Source organism: Hydra vulgaris, chromosome 03 (genome assembly GCF_038396675.1).
Source record: "Hydra vulgaris chromosome 03, alternate assembly HydraT2T_AEP".
NCBI lineage: Eukaryota > Metazoa > Cnidaria > Hydrozoa > Anthoathecata > Hydridae > Hydra > Hydra vulgaris.
The window spans coordinates 33,530,001-33,547,621 of NC_088922.1; the positions used below are offsets into that span (position 1 = coordinate 33,530,001).

The 17,621-nt window shown below is 24.6% G+C and overlaps 1 protein-coding gene across 1 annotated transcript in view; it reads right to left on the minus strand.

Moving 5' to 3' along the window:
• LOC100214452 (WD repeat-containing protein 54) overlaps nt 1-17,621 on the minus strand; it is a 42,164-nt gene that overhangs the window by 10,926 nt on the left and 13,617 nt on the right. The window contains exons 6-7 of the mRNA XM_065792970.1: nt 7,686-7,848; nt 4,911-4,961 (exon numbers count right to left, since the gene is read on the minus strand). Coding sequence (XP_065649042.1) covers nt 4,911-4,961; nt 7,686-7,848 — 214 coding nt within the window. The remainder of the gene's footprint in view (nt 1-4,910; nt 4,962-7,685; nt 7,849-17,621) is intronic.

The following is a 17,621-nucleotide window of genomic DNA, read 5'->3' on the forward strand; positions in this document are numbered from 1 at the left end:
TACATAATTTATTATTAATTAAATAATTGTTATTACCCCTTATTGGTTGAAGGCCTTATTTAGCCCTATTTTTTAACACGTTGAGATTATAAATTAATTATTTAATTAATTTTAAGCAAGCAGATTGCTTAAATTAAATCTTTTAAATTAAAATTATTAATTTTATTAAAATAGATTTTTATAAAACCTTATTATTTTGTCGGTTAATTTTTGGAATTATTATTAGATTATATCTGGGAGGAATCTAAAACAAAGTTCTTCTTGGGCTATAAGACCTTTACACCCATGGAGCTGAGAATATTTTGAAAACTAAATACTTTTATTAGCCTTAAATTTCAGAATATAACCTTGTATAATTGGATGTTGTATGTTAAGTTTGGATAAAAATTAAGTGTGTTGAGTACTTATTTATAATATTTTTATAATATTTAACTTAAAAAACAAATGAGAAAAGGGTACTTGTTTTAATTGAGCTATCAATCTATTTTTGTTCAGATAGTTTTATATTTGATTGTTAGGAAAAAAATTCTGCTCACCTTCCCCTCCAAAAATCAGTTGCTGCTACCTTGTAAAATATACCAGATGTCATATTTAGAATAATAAACTGTTTTATAATTAAAAATAGTAATTAAAGGTCAATAAGTCATTTCAGTAAGTCAAGTTAAATTAGTGTTGCCACAATTTTCTCACTTTGAGGAAAAAAATTGATGACTTGTGTTACAAGGTATGCTTGCGGTTTTTAAGTGTAAATTATGTTATGTTTAAGTGAAGTTATGAAATCACTCTTTTCCTAATTGCATCCTTTAATTGTTATATTCACAGCCCTCGGTTGTCATTCGGCGATGGCAACCTAACTGCCAAACTAAAAGTGTTCAAGGTCGACAAAAAATTGCCAGCCTTATTTCTATGTTTTATGGTAATGACCTTTGTGTCAAAATTTTTTTCTTATTTCTTCAGATGCTTTTTTTATGCAAACTTTAAGTTGCACTTATCTCTATATCATAGGTATAAATGAGTTCCATCTGGTTCTAGTTTAATATAATTTTACCCTCTTTCTCTTCAACATATTGTTGCAATAGGTTATTTTGTAGATTTCTAAAAAATCTGATAATCTTTCAATGCAAACAATAATGAGGTTTTGTAAAACTTCAATAATGTTTGCATCTTTTAATTTTTTTGTTGGCACTGACATCTATATTTGAACTATAATCAAAAAAATTAAACTGTTTTTCAGTCTCATCAGAATCAGACGTTTTAAAATCTAAAATTTTATCAAATGGGTAATTTAACTACACTGTCTGTTCTTTATACTTATTAAATGGATGGGATGATTAATGTCAAGTTGAATTTGAATTCCATTTAATTTTGTATTTTTTTTCTTAATGCTGGCTCTATTTTGTGGTGATGAAACTATATAAAGTTATTTTGTGGTGATGACACTATATAAAGTTTAGTTATGTTACTTTTTGTTCAACTAATGACTCAACTTTATTTAAACCAATAAATCTTTTATGAAAAAAAAATTAATTACTATCCTGTTGAGAATGCAATATTACAATTAAATACATTTTGAAATTACAGCTAGTCCATTTGTCTATTGTGATAGAGAAACGAATTCTGGATTCAAACACTTTTATAAACTTATTTTTTAATTCCAATTTTTTCTCTAGTAAAACTTATAAATAATTTTTTAATTTTTTTTCCCCTTCTAAGCATTATCCACTTCATATCCACTTTTTGTAATAAATTCTTTAACAACACTTGAATATCTAATAGAAAATCTGTTGTATGTTGCACATTTGGCCACTAATTTTTTGATTAAATTGGTTTCAAATTAAAAAGTTTGACTTTTATGCTAGACAGGAAAACTTGCCTTCAGGCAAAAATTATAAAGACATGCCCCCAAATAATGAGATTTATGTTCTTATCCCATGGTCTAACAATTTAGCCAAAATAAACCCCATCAAAAATTATTTAGTAAAACTGAAAGCAGAACACAACCTAACACAACTTTACTATCAGATCTGAGAAATAGAAATAAGAACAGATCTGTCTTGTCTTCCGTTGCCCCCTAAAGTAGATACGCACATATATACACACACACATATATACACACACAATAGCATAAATAGATTTACATTTGTTGACTTTTTTTGCCAACTAAATATCATACGGCTTTATTATAAAATGTAAAATGGGTAAAAACAAAGAATCATGAAAAAAACTTATTGCTGCCCTAACCAAAACCCACAATGCAGCAGCAACTCTCTTGCATGTTTTTCCTAAATCAGTCAATGTATGTACTAAATCACTCACAACTTCCAAAATCAGTATGACGCCATATTACAATATAAGCTGTTATGAATATGTAACAGCTTTTTTTAAGAGGACTTTGTGTTTGTTACAGGTGAGCAAGTTTATATTAAATGACTGACAAGATAGATTATGGGAAGGTAAAATAGAAATCTATTATGACTAAAAAAAAAAAACATGAAGTATTTCTTTTTTTTTTAAACTTGCATCTGACTTTTTTTCAAGATAAAAATGATAGGTTGTTAAATCTGACTATTAATCCTTCTAAAATAATAATATAACCTATAAATGATAATATAACCAATAAATAATAATATAACCTATAAATAACAATATAACCTATAAGTAATTAAACCTTCATAAGAATCACTAATGTGATTATTAGGTAAATTTTTTTATTTTTTAAATATTCAAATATTCAACTTTAAAATGAATTAAGAATCTCCTGCAATAATTAGTATATCTTGAGATACCTAAAAACTTCAAAATAAAATAAAACTGAATTACCATTTAAAAACTTTTATTTGAATTGAAAGTTTTACAAACATTGTTTTATAAATTATAATTGCTTTACAAATTTCACAAACAAACAAAATATACTATTAATAAAAATATTGTTTTATTGTCTGTAATAAATGTTATAGTGATCTTTAAAAATAAAGTTTTTAATGAAATCAATTTAAAATCAAAATCCAATCAGGAAACATTATTACTTTTTTTTTTTGTCTTTTTATCAAGATACATACAAAAAACTTCACAACTCTTATTTATAAGCATTTTTTAATGATCGAAAATTCATTTGATTTTCTATTCAAATTTATCAAAATTTAAATAAATATTCCAATCTTTAGTGGCAAAGTTTGCTTCACAAATTTTTTTAAATTTAAGCTTAATTTTATTTTATAAGTTAGCAATTTTTTTAAATTTCAACAAATCTATTTCAATATCTAAGGGGTTTGTAATTTTTTTAAATTTCAACAAAAAGGATCTAAAGGGTTAGTAATTTTTTTCATACCAATACCGTCACATTATTTTGTTCATGGTGCACCATACACAAGATTTTAAATATATTAAAAAGCATATATTTTTAAAGTGTTTACAGTTAATATATTGGCATAAAGTGTTTACAGTTAATATATTTTGGATTACAAAATCAAACATTTTTAAATCTGTTCTCTATAACAACATGTGAACTCGCAAAATTAATTTTTAAAAGACTTAAAATACATAAACAATAATCAAAATAAAAATAATAAAATTTAAAATTTTCATCTACAACATCTTAAGAATTTTTCTGACAAATAAAAACCTTATTATTTATTCTAACTGTATGCACCCTTATTATTGTTTATTCTAATGATATGCACCCTTATTATTAATTGTATGCACCCTTATTAATGAGTAACATTAAACTTAAATTAAATCATCTTAAAGAGACAATTTTGGTATTATATTAGTGTTAATTTTTTGATTGTAATATAAAAGTTGTTTTTTGAAACTTTCTTTTATGTATATTTAATATACATAAAAAAATATAAATAGGAAATATAAAGTTAGTTTCTTTTGTTTTTTGTGTTAACTTGAAAAATTAAAAACTTAACTAATTATGTGTGTAAAAATTTAATTTTAACTTTTTAAACAATGGAATATTAAATTTTTTCAACATCTTTGATTTTTTATATATAATTGTTTCTAAGAAACTTTTTATTTTTTAAACCAAATAAGCATGTTTCCTTATCTTTGATTTAACCCAAATATAAGTGTTTCCTTATGTTCTGTTGTTTTTTAAACCAAATAAAAGTGTTAGCTTATGTTTTGTTGTTTTTTAAACCAAAAAAACATGTTTCCTTGTGTTTTTTTTTTTTTTTTTTAAATAATAGCAACTTTAAAATAATATTTTTGTGAAAATTCTTAAACATGCAGCTCTTTTGCAACCAAACAGTAGCGTATAAAAAATGGCAAATAAAAATTAAAATAAGATGTATTAAGATTTATATACCTGAAAATGAGTCTGAATGTGAAAAAGAAAAATCTATTTTTTTAATTTTTAATCATAATTGAAGAAAAATTTGCTGTTTTTATTATCTGGCAAAAGATCTGTAATCATAATGGAACTTAGTACAAATAAAGCCATAGGAGCAAGAACAATTTCATAATCAATTTTGATTCATCTATAGATATACATTGAATACTATAGATATACATTGAATAGAAAGACTGAAAACCAAAAAAAGGATACCATTATAAAACTGAATATTCAAACAGAAATATTTTGTTTTAAGCCATTGTTTTAACCAACTTTAAAAAATTTTACACCCTAAAAAATATTCATTAAATTTTTAATCACAAACAAATAACAAAACTAATACTAAAAATGCAATAAATAATAAACGATGCTGTAAAAATAAGTTCAAAAAGCTAATGTTGAATTTAGCAGCAACTCTGGAACTGTGTATGGAACTGTTTCTGGAACTGTGTATGTTATTTGATTGTAGACAAGAAACAGTTTTATAGCAAGAAATGCTTCTAATTAAACTTTTATAAACTATATTAATTTTATAAAACATTTAAAATATAAAATATGTATAACTTTATACCTTATTCAAATCCCAAACCCTGATAAAACTATCTTCAGAGGAACTTAAAAGCTATGTAAAATAAAATAAAAATTTTAAAAATAGGAGATATAGTAATTGAAAAATAGGTATGTAATATAAAAAGTGTAAAATGAAAAATAAAACATAAAAATACTCTTAGAATATAAATAATCTGAAATAATCAAAAAACCATAACATAATTCAATCTTTATTGTAATTTTTTTTTTTAATTAAAAATGTTTGAAAATGATGAACATAAATTGCCATAAATTGAGTTGGGCGTCTCCTAGCTAAAACAACTTTAGAGATGATGATTTGTTTAGAAATATTACAAAACCCTTGATAAGTAGAAATCTAGAAATATATAACTTTTGTGTAATCCAAATTTAATTTTAAAAACAAACTAGGCCAAAGACAAACAAAATCAAGATTTTTAACACTTTTGGGGCTTACATTCTTAATTAAAACTCCAACAAAACTCAATTATTTACTGCAAACAACTATTCTAATACTGACAACATTCCTATATTAATTAACGGTAACTCTTTCACTGAGTTCTTTTTTTACCTCTTCTGGATTATCATTTACAACTGACTTCTCATAAAAACCATATATACAATTAATTGTAAAAGTTAGCACCTGTTAAATTGCTTCTCTTTATCGTGCTTGCCATTTTCTTACTCCTGATTTTATTCTCTACCTCTACAAATCTCTTATTCGCCCCTTTATGGAATACTGTTGTCGTATTTAGGCTGGTTTTTCTAATGATGCTCTTTCTCTTCTAGACAAAGTTCAAAAATGTATTGTAAACATAGTTGGACCTGCTCTATCTACCAAACTTTTCTCCCATCATCACAAAGTTGCATTTCTTTCTCTTTTTTACAAATACTATCATGGCCGTTGCCTAAAAGAGCTATTATTTCTAGTTCCATCAACCAAAACTCATTCTCACTTGACTTGCCATTCAGCAAAATCAAATTCTTTTACTGTATCTGCCCCTGCATGAAAAACTTTTATTTGTCTACTTTTTTTTCCCCACACTACTTTGGAACTCTCTCTCATCTCCATTGTTTTGCTGACTTGACAACCAACAACTTTTTAAGTCTTCTGTCAATTATTTCTTTGTTTATAATTCTATTCTTTGTTTTCTAGTAACATCCAACTTAATAGTGGTTGCTTGGAGCCTTTTGGGAGTGAATCAGAATAAAATAATAAAATAATTCTTTAATTATTATCATTTCATATTATTTATCATTACCATTTCATAATGTAGGTTTGGTTAATTATCATTATCATTTCATAATGTAGGTTTGGTTAATTAAAAAGATACCTACTTACTATTAATAACTTATTAATAAACAATAATTAATTATTAATAAATAGTATTATTAATAATAATAAAAAAAATTAATAACTAAAATAATTAGATGATTTTATTAGTTGTTGTCACAAATGTCACAAACGTATTTTGTCACATATCTTATAAGGAGAATAATCAGAATACATATCACAATTTTTTAATATATTAATATAATATATAAAAAGATATATATGATATTAATAAATAAATAATAATATATTTTAACATTTTTTTATTATTTTCAAAGTTATTGCAAAATCCACTTCAACTGGTCAACCCTCGGAATTAGGAAAAATGAGGTCGGCAATAATTTGCCGACCTCAATCTTTTTGACGTCAGCATAAGGTCGGCAAAAATTATTTGATACAAAGGTTTAACCATAAAACATAGAAACGAGGTCGACAAATTTTTGCCCATCTCAAATATTTTCAGGTTGGCAGTTAGGTTGGCATTGCCGAATGCCGACCCTAATTCCAAGGGTTGACTGGTAGTAGTAACATAATCTAGTTGATTGGACATCCCTGCAATGCAATCAAAGAGGTATGCTTTCTTTCCAGTCATGACTTAATTGAAGAATTTTGTATGCAACCACTGGAACCAGAAATTAACAGTGGTTTAGAGTGCACAATGAGTATATGATCAGTTTTTGGTTGAAGCCATGAATTCCAGTACAATATAAACCAGATATTATTAATAAAGCTAAAGATAACCAGTATATTGGGTTGATGAAGCATTGTTCAAGTAATAATGCCGTAGATCAGCATGCCATAGAACACAGCAAGATAATCTGGATAATCTGTTTGAAATCAGCCATGCTTATATTAAGAAACTTATTTAAAATGAAGACTATCAGTTTCTCAATCTTCTCTGATCAACTCCATTTCAGGAATTCATTAGAGTTAATATCAGATTTGACAGTTAATATCAAAATTTGAGTTAATGTCAGATTTGACAGTTATAAACAAAATATTGTAATCCTCTGAACTACTGCTCAGGGAATCACAATAAACTTGTTTATAAATCCAATCAGCCATTTTAATTTGCAAGTTTTTATAACTATGATTCAAATGCTAAACTTTTGAATTTTAATGTTTTAAATCTAATTTTCTAATAATAACCAATAGATTCTTTTGTTTATTTTTATGTTATGATTAAGTTGTGATAATATTGTAACCAATAGATTCTTTTGTTTATTTTTGTATTATGATAAAGTTATGATAATATTTTAAACATTAGTTGTTTTTAAAGGGATTAAACTGAAAATTTTCACACTAAAAAAATCCTATTAACCTTATCCTCTGATAAATCTACCACATCTCCTTTAATAATGTAAAATAAAAAAACTTTCTAACCCACTATCCTCAGCTACATCAATAGCATTAATCCATTTAATAATGTAAAATAAAAAAACTTACTAATCCACTATCCTCAGCTACATCAATAGCATTAATCCATTTAGCATGAGCAGTTATTTCAGCAATGATTTTGCCTGTTACAGCATTAAATATGCGAATATGACCACTGCCATATCCACCAATAACCATAGTTTTCCATAAACGAATACTTGAACAAGGAAACCTAAATAACACATAAATACAATTTTAATGTATTATTGTTAAACACTATTTTTTAACTTTATTTTTTATGATTAAAAATTTGACAATGATTCCATTAGGTTAAAAAAAAAATTTTTATATTAAAAAACTATATTAAAAACACATTAATACAAAACAGAAATGTCATTGTGTAAAAATATACTGAAAAAATCTTCTAACAATCGTAAAAATAACTTTAATAGTCAAATATGAATTAAAAAACACAAAATGATTATAAATATCCTCACATAATGGTGTTATAATTATTACTAAAAAATACTTGAAAAACTCACTACAAAAAATCACAGAAAATGATTCTTAATGTACTCAATGATCTAACCTTCATCTTAACTGTTACTATCAAAAGTCAAATTACAACTAAAGAAAAATCATACAACAATCACAAAAAAATTTATAAATGATTTATACAGCTTTTACAACACACAAAGATTGCATACAGGTGATGGACGAAGCCACCTAGTCAGGTAGACATGGAAGTGATGATTCTAAAAACAGATTTTAGATTGAGGAGTTGTTAACTGAGAATATAAAAAGATGGATATCCAGAGGAGTAGCGAGACCTGTTTTAAGTTGAAAAATTATCTCAATGTTAAAAAATGCTAACTGGCATGATGATTACTAGCATGACCAAAAGAAAAAAGATGGTAATATAAAAATTACACCTTGCGCCAAAGAGAACCCTGAATCACTGACATGCTAAGCAACACATTGAACCATGGTGCTATAGTAACAATAGGAGATTAAGAAAAAAATACTTTATTATTACTAATAAAATGATAAGTGCATTACTAAATGAAAGTCAGAAAATAGTGGTGGCATAAAAGAATCAAAGATAATAAAATAAAAAGAATAAAATATAAATATGATAAAAATAAAAACACTCTTCAAATGAAAACAATAAAAATGCTAAAAAAATTAGGATGAAGAGGTAAAAAAAGATGATCTCCTATGCTTAGAAATGCACTGCACTGAATGAAATGCACTGAAAATCACCAATGATATTTCAGTGAACCCAAGACCTGCACTAATGCCACTTGTCAGGGTAACACCCATGTTCTTGTAACAAACCTCATGGCCTGCACTTATGTCATAGTAGTCAATATTGCGATATAACCGGACTACACTACAAAAACCAACTTTTCCAAACCATATCCCAACTTTTAGTTTAGCTTCAACATTCTTAGAGATCTTGCATAAGTGGTTAGAAATCCACATGGTTGGCTATGAATAAATATGTCAATACCTTGGTATATATATTGTGTATGTATATGTATATACATTTGAAAAGACAAAAAATACACGTCTGTATGCGCATATATTAAAATAAACATTTGCAATAAGTAACACAAAAATTTGCTAAAAGTAACACAAAGCAGATAGAAAATAGTAATTAGTAATTAAAAGCAACCTATCATTCCTACTATGGTTGTTATATCATAAATATAATAAGTAGATACTTTCTTGTGTCGAAACTAAAATAAAACGGTATGTGGTTAGTATGCAAAAATTTGCTACGGAATGTGACAAATCTAATACTATGACAAATCCAATAGTAAAATCTCAATGCATGGGTGTTGTTTGTGTCTCTGTTTTAATAACTAGGCAACTCATTCTATTATTTCCTAATGAGGGTACAGCTCTAAAACTCACTTTTATGGTGCTGAGGCTGGCTGCAAGTCAGGTTTCCTGAACTCTGTGGTAGCTCTCAGAGAGGCTGATTCCATCAAAAGCTGTAAAATATCAGAGTAATAACAGTGCCATGTTGCGCATGGATGGTGTCTCTGTTCATACTTTTGGTGTGCATTGTCAAGGCCACTTTGGAACCCTTTGTAAGGGCTTCCTTCATCTTGCTTTCCTGATTTATATAATTTACAAGTATGGGAAATATTGATCTTATCTGATAAGAGACAATCCCTTTCAAACAAAACAGACTCAGAGTATAGTCAAAAATTATTTGCAAATGTTTAAAAAAATACACAAATATTAACTCAGCAGAGAATAGCAAGAAAATAAACAGATAAAGCAAATAATGTGAAATTTTAAAAGTTTTCCCTCGCAGAATCTTAATTTAAATAAAAAATGAAAGTAGCGCATTCGAGTTTAATGAAAGTAGCGCATTCAAGTTTAATGAAAATTGCCGTGAGCTTGGAAAATTAGTAGTACATGTTTTAATTAGGTATAAATATAAAATTGAAAAGCATTGGTTGCAAACCAAAAACATCATAATCTTTGATTTACGAAATTTCTAAAGTTGAGTTATCGAGGCCACCAAGTTATCGAGACCACTGTATCTGTCACTTCAGAATTTACAAACTACTTTAAAAAAATAACTGAAAACTTCAAAATAACTCATCAAAAAAATAATTGGAGAATTCTTCCCTATAGAAAGCATGATACAATAATAGCTGAATTCATATAAGAAGAACTCACAACATGAAACAAAAAGGATTTTAGAGGAGATATAGCATCTAATTTATAGAGTTTTTTAAAGTTACTAATAAAAAAGAGCTTAATACCTCTTACTTCTGTTTTTTAAATATATTTTGCGTTGTGTAATTTATAGACAATCCTAAATATAAAATAGTTTGTTTTTCTATAAATGTTAAAAAAATATATATATTTTATAAAAAAATCTTTTATTTAAAAATCTTTTTAAATTAAACATTTTTTAATTGTGTAGAACAAAATTGATAAATGGTTAAGAGCTACTTCAGTTTAGTTTTAATTTTTGTTTAAATGCATTTTGTATTTTGCTTTATTTTTAAACAAATTCATTTCCAACAAGATTGCAAGCAATCACTAATTACGTTAGGAGTTGACAATAAACAATGAATAGAGCTAAAAAGCAAGAAACCAAAATAACAAAGTTTTCTAGATTTTTTAAAGATTTACAGAATCCTTTAAATCTTTGAAAAGAAACTCTGAAAAGAGAGCAAACACTCTTTTCACCTTGTTTAAAATATACAAGCAACAACAGAAAGACTTTTTGTTTACAGAAGAATAATGGAATAAAATAAAAACTCTTTTTGAAATAATGTCTTTCATATGTAGATAGTGACGGTTCAAGCCAAATCCTTTAGTGGATCTCTGTATTAAATCCCCCTAAAATATACTAAAGTAAGTATATTTGTTCCAATCAACAATACACAATATATACAATAGCAAAAAATCATATAGTGATCTTAAAAAAATCTCAATACTTTCTTAAAACTTTCTTTTGTTTTAAACATCTCTAAGAATATTTAAGTCTTTTCTTTGCAAGTGACATTTGTTAAGAAAACATTACATTTTAATTAATTAAAGCAAAAAACATTTTATTTTTAAAAAAAGATTCAATTTTGATTAAAATAAGTTATTTTTTTTAGTTTAGGTCTTTTTATAAAACTTTATTTTATTTTATCTATTGTAGTTACTGTTTATGTTCATTTTATATTTAACCATTTTTTTGTATGTTAATAAATAATTTCGATTTTTCTTTGTTATCCCATTGTGCAAACAGTTTCATTGTGCAAACATTTATATTCATTATTTCATTCTGCAAACAGTTATTTTAAATGTTTCATTGTTCAAACAGTTATATTAACTGTTTCATTGTGCAAACAGTTATATTAACTGTTTATGCATTAAAGAATCAACTATGGGTGAGGTCTGAGAGTGAAGTCTGTTGACAAAACTTTTTTAGAAAATGTAGCATATTTAACTTTAAAATAAAAAATAATTATAGTAAACAAATTATTTTAAATATCAATAATTAATAATATTAAATAAAATAAAATTAAAGGGATCCCAAAGTGCCAAGACAAGTTGTGCTCATATTAAAGAGAATGCTTTAAAAAAATGTTTGGGTTGAATTTTTTTGAGTAAAACAAAATAATAAATGTTTACCAAGAAAAACTTTGTAGTTTTACTCAAAGCTTGTTGTCTTTATGTTAGTGTGCGTTTTTAAGTCTTTAAAACATGCGCAATCTACAGACTTTTAATTTTTTTAATTTATTTAAGCCTGTTTAATTCCAAATAGTTTTAATATATGACGTCATTGTAGAATTTTGATAAGAAATTTAAAAATTCTTTTTCTCCTTCAAATTATAGATTTTTTTTTTATACATCACTAAAGTATTTGTATAGTTCCTTTTTATTATATAAAACATTTTTTTTTCATCATAAACTACTACAGAATTTCTTTAGTTATTTTATTTTTTAAATTTCATGAAGTTTGCATTAAAAATATTAACAAAATATTTCAGATATTTAAAGCTTATCTATTGCTATAAATTAGTTTTGTGTTATATTTTTTGTTATTAAATGATTATTATCCTTATTAAAATTCTGTTAAAAAAAATTATTTTTTATTATTTAACTTAATTAAAGTTTAATTAACAGCATTTATTTGGTAAACTTTTTATTTATTTCTTATTTAATCATGCGAGAATATATTTAATAAAATCTATTCTGTAAAACATGTATTGCTTATTTTAATTTTATTATTACTTTTTTAAATTGAACAATACTTGCTAAAGATTGCAAAAAAGTGTTAGTGATCGAGAAATTCTTGATAAAGATTAGCATTATTGAGTCAATTTTAAAATTGAAATCGTTTAATGAAAAACTTATTATTGTCAACTTTGGTAGATTTTTGATTTGTAATTTTAATGTAAAATACTTGGCAAAAACAATATAAAAATTGGGAAATATTAAATATAATGTTTTTTAATGCACGCTGCAACACATTAACAATTTTATTCGCCATCGATTTTAATCATCATCACCAAACATTAATTATTGCTTTAATTAATAAAAAGCTGTCTGTAAACTTGTTAAGTGTGAATTCTATAAAAATTATTCAACGAAAAATTAAGGAATACAGCAAATATCTCTAATAAATGATGCCGTTTACCATAATTCTTTATAAATTAAAAATTTAAGAATTTGTAAAATGTCATTTTGATAGGAAAACAAAAACGTCAACAGCTTAGACAAACTAGAAAAAAGTTCACATTGTTTACATAAAAAGAAAAAAGATGCAGAATATATAAAATAAGGTGATCAACGTCTTTTTTATATATTTATTATATTTGATTATTGATGTTAATATTTATATATATCTTTTATATATTTATTATATAAAAACCTTAATTTTAATTTGGTTTTCGCGCTCTATAAAAAAACATTCTTATGTTTAGCTTCCTATAAAATTTGTTGGAAAGTCATACGATTGATGATAAATGCTTATTTTAAAAAACAAAAAATATTGATTCAAAAAAAACAACTTAATTTTCAAAAAGAAAATCCTACAATGATATTTTGGATACTGAAACTCTATGGAATTAAACACGCTTGAATAAATTATAAAGTCTAAATATTGGGCATATTTTGAAGACTTAAAAACACACAATAACATATAGACACCAAACTTTGAGTAAAAGAACAAAGCTAGTTTTCCTTGATATATATTAATTATTTTGTTTTACTCAAAAAAATTCAGCCCAAACTTTTTTTTTAACACATTCTCTTTAATATAATAATAATAATAATAATAATAATAATAATAATAATAATAATAATAATAATAATAATAATAATAATAATAATAATAGTAATAATAATAATAATAATAATAATAATAATAAAAATAAACAACTTGTCTCAACACTTTGGGATTCTTTTAAATAAATTTAAGGATAAATAACTATTTGAATTTTCAAGTTGTCATCAAAACAAATTTATTGACTACATTTTCATTAATTTTTTAGATTAATCAAAGAAAGAACGTTTGATTAGAATTGAAAAACTAGATTTTGAGCAGTAGGCCAACATTTTATTAAAAATATTTTTAAAAATTATATGATAGTTGCTGTTTTATTTATCTATTTTTTTAAATATGAATTTGTTTTTTAAAAAGTATGAAATTGTAATTATATGTAAATAAAACATCTGATACATGTTGCAACAAACAAAATCCTAACTTTTGATTTCTTTGTAAATTCCCAGTGTTATTTTTAATTTAAATGCATTATGTATAAGTATGAAAAAAATTATAGATACAAATATATAAAATATACATGGATATATGTTTATAATATACATACATACATACATGCATATATATATATATGTGTGTATATATATATATATATATATATATATATATATATATATATATATATATATATATATATATATATATATATATATATATATATATATATATAAATATATATACACAGTTTTCTCCATTTAAAATTTAATGCCAGTGCACAAAAAGGCACTGACAGGATGGTCATTTTTAAGCTAGCCTGCGTGATTTAGAAAATTCTTCTGCTAGAAATTTTACTCTTTTCACTATTCTTATTTTTATTTAAATAGCAGAAAAATTTCTTAGAAATTTTTCTGCTATTTAAATAAAAATAGTGAATAAACACTCGATAAAATTAAAAAAAATAGTAAAAAAGTCATTTTTCATAACAGTTGTTCAAATAAACAAAAAACTTTTGTTGCAATTTAAAATAAAATGCTTTTAGTATTATGTTATATATCTATGTTTATAATATACATAGATACATGTGTTTATAATATACACAGATATATATGTTTACAAATAAACAAATCGCTAGTATGAAAACACAAAATGCCAGTTTTCTATTAAAACTTTTTTTATTGGAAATATTGTATTTTTTTTTACTCATAATTATATATTTTTACTATTCAATCATCGCTCTTATAAAAAGATACAATGAAATCCTCAACAAAGACAAAGATTAAAAACAGTTTCTATTTTGCTTTGTTCAGCAACATTGCCAGATTTACACATCCTCCTCAAAGGCAGCCATGATAACAAAAAAGAATTTTGCAAAAAATTTTGCCAAATGAAAAAAAAATTCGCTTTTACTTTTGAAATCAGTATTATAACAATAGCAACCATTATTTTTTCTAATTAATGATTATGAGGGTCCAATAATTTTGAACATCTAAATAATTATGACAGTTTAATGATTATTGATCTTCTGAGATGCTTTATTTCTTCCATTAATTGACACATTACTTTTTTTTTAATTTTAAATTTTAAGTATTACAAGATAAAAATATTAAACAATTTTTTTTTTGACAAAAAAAAAAAAAAACGTCATTACATTCTGACATTTAAAAAAGTAGATACAATTTTTTAGACAATTAAGTTTCAATAAAAATTTTCTATTTTTGCTGGGTTATTCATAGGAATATTTTTCTGTTTTATTTTTCAGGAATAATTTTATATTTTATAAATGTTTAGTTATAATTATTCAACTTGTTTCATTTTAAGCAAATTTCGTCAGTTTTCATTTTTAAATTGCTTCTCTCCTTTGTTTAATATTGTTGAGAGAAAACTAGAACAAAAGACAATTGTTTGCAGTTTTAATGAATGAATTAATAAATCTATTTATTGAAACTTTGATCTATTTTAATTGCGTAAATTGCTTTTAAATACAGTTTTAAAAGGTTTAAACGATTAGTTACATATATTGTCTTCTTTTATTTTTATTTTCATTTTTAAATTATAAATGTAAAAAAAATGCTAAATATTATTTATTTTTAACAAAACATTTTTGATGATTTCCAAGATCCTCTTGTAACTTTTTAACTTGCTAAAAGAACTTTTTAACTATACATTATACTTAGGAATGCCAGAGTTTTACGGCTTTTACGAAGGAAAACACTAAAAAAAAAATTATTACAGGTTTGTAAAATCCGTAAAATTGTAATTTTTGTAAAATCTACACGTTTGACAACCCTAATTATATGAAAAGATTTCGTATATTTCCGATTTAAAATACTTAGTATTTTAAAACTAAAAATTTTTATCATAGATAAATTCAACTAGTAAAAAACTTATTTAAATCGATAGCTTTTAAATGAAAGTTAAATTCAAGTTTCCGAAATTTTAATAACCTTTTATTTAAAAATTGGTTGGCTTGCTAATTTCTGTCAAATATAATGCTACTTTTATTTAAATACTCGGTGTAGTTAAGGCGATTTACAAATTATTCGAATTTATTTATTTGAAATTGGCATGATTTTATAGGCATATTATGTCTAAACAAAAGCTTAAGATGTCATATTTTTTTTCGCTTCAGGTTTTTTGAATATTTGAAGAATTTTTCTCTTTTTTATACAATTTTCTAATCCTTTTTACCCCTAATTGTGAATACAAAGAATACCATTTTGGAGCCTTTAGATCACTTTCGCTCATCGGCGTTAACATGAATTTAGTTAAAATCTTTTGAAAAAGTGCCTTAATTTACTATAGATCCTAGTTCTAATCGTTTCTGACCTATTAGCTTTATATAGTTGTCAAAATACAATATTTCTATCAATTTTTACAAAAAATACAAGAATTCTGACCAAAAAAGAACTTGCAATCAAGAAAAAGCGCCAATAAACGTTAAAAGTTTTTAATCTATGATGTTCATTTTACCTAAAAATCGTATTTATTTAAAATCTTATACGAGTTTAGACAAGCGAATTAGGATTTTAAGAAGATTTTAAAAAAAAAAATCTACGGTCTGGGTTTTTTCGCTTCAAATATTTATATTTTATGATACCGCAAAATTTATCATATTTATTTTTTCCGTCTTTTCATGATTCACAGACCTGATCATTTAACGGAAATATGTAGTAGTCAACAAAATATCATACAGACGCTATAGTATTTTAAAATTGCCTTAACTACACCGAGTAAGTAACAAAGACATTTAAGGGGCAGATCGATTTTTTTCAATTTACAAAATATCTACGTAAATTTTGAACTTGTAAATTAAAAAAAAATTAATTATTGTAAACATTGGTTAATAATTAATAATATCATGATATTATTTAATTATCTTCTTTTATGTTTTACGCAAATATAACATATATAATACATTTCATTGCAAGTTTTATTTTTGATTTTTTTGTTGTTGTTATTTTCGGTTTACTTTACCAGTTAACTTATTTTACCGAAATTATTAATAAATCTTTTAATATAAAAACATTATTAACTTATTTTATATTATAATATTTATTAATATGCAAATTTTATTTGTAGCTTTCCTAACTTAAGATAAAAAGCAAGAATGTAAATAATAACGACTAATAATAATAATGACTTAATAACGGGTGATGCGGAAGTTATCGGACAAAATAAAAACATCAATAACTTATTTATAAATAAAAAAACAAACTACTATTATATCTTTTTTAAATAAAGCATTTATCTTTTAATAAAAATATATTATTTTTTATATGAAAAAACACCACCATCTGCAATTGATCCCAATTTTGCTCTGATGCCTTTTATATGCGACTGTAAAAAGTTCAAATCAAATTTTTGTAGTTTTAGTTTAATGCGATCAATCAAAACTTGCTCTGTTGAAGCTTGCCAATCTCCCTCGTAAACCTTCTGTGCCAAATGTCCCCAAAAATTTTCAATTGGTCGTGCTTGAGGCACATTTGGGGGATTGGATTCTTTATCAACGTAATAGACATATTGGTCCATCCAATTTAAAGAACCTTTAGAATAATGAGAACTTGCTAAATCTGGCCAAAATAAATAGTTAAAGTCTCCATGATACTTGTGAATAAATGGAAGAAGTCGTTTTTCTAAACATTCATTAATATAGATTGATGAATTGATCGCTACAGCCTTGGAAGTGCGAAACAATGGCTCGGACATACCACGGTCAGATATGGCTATCCACATTAATAATTTTTTTGGAAATTTCT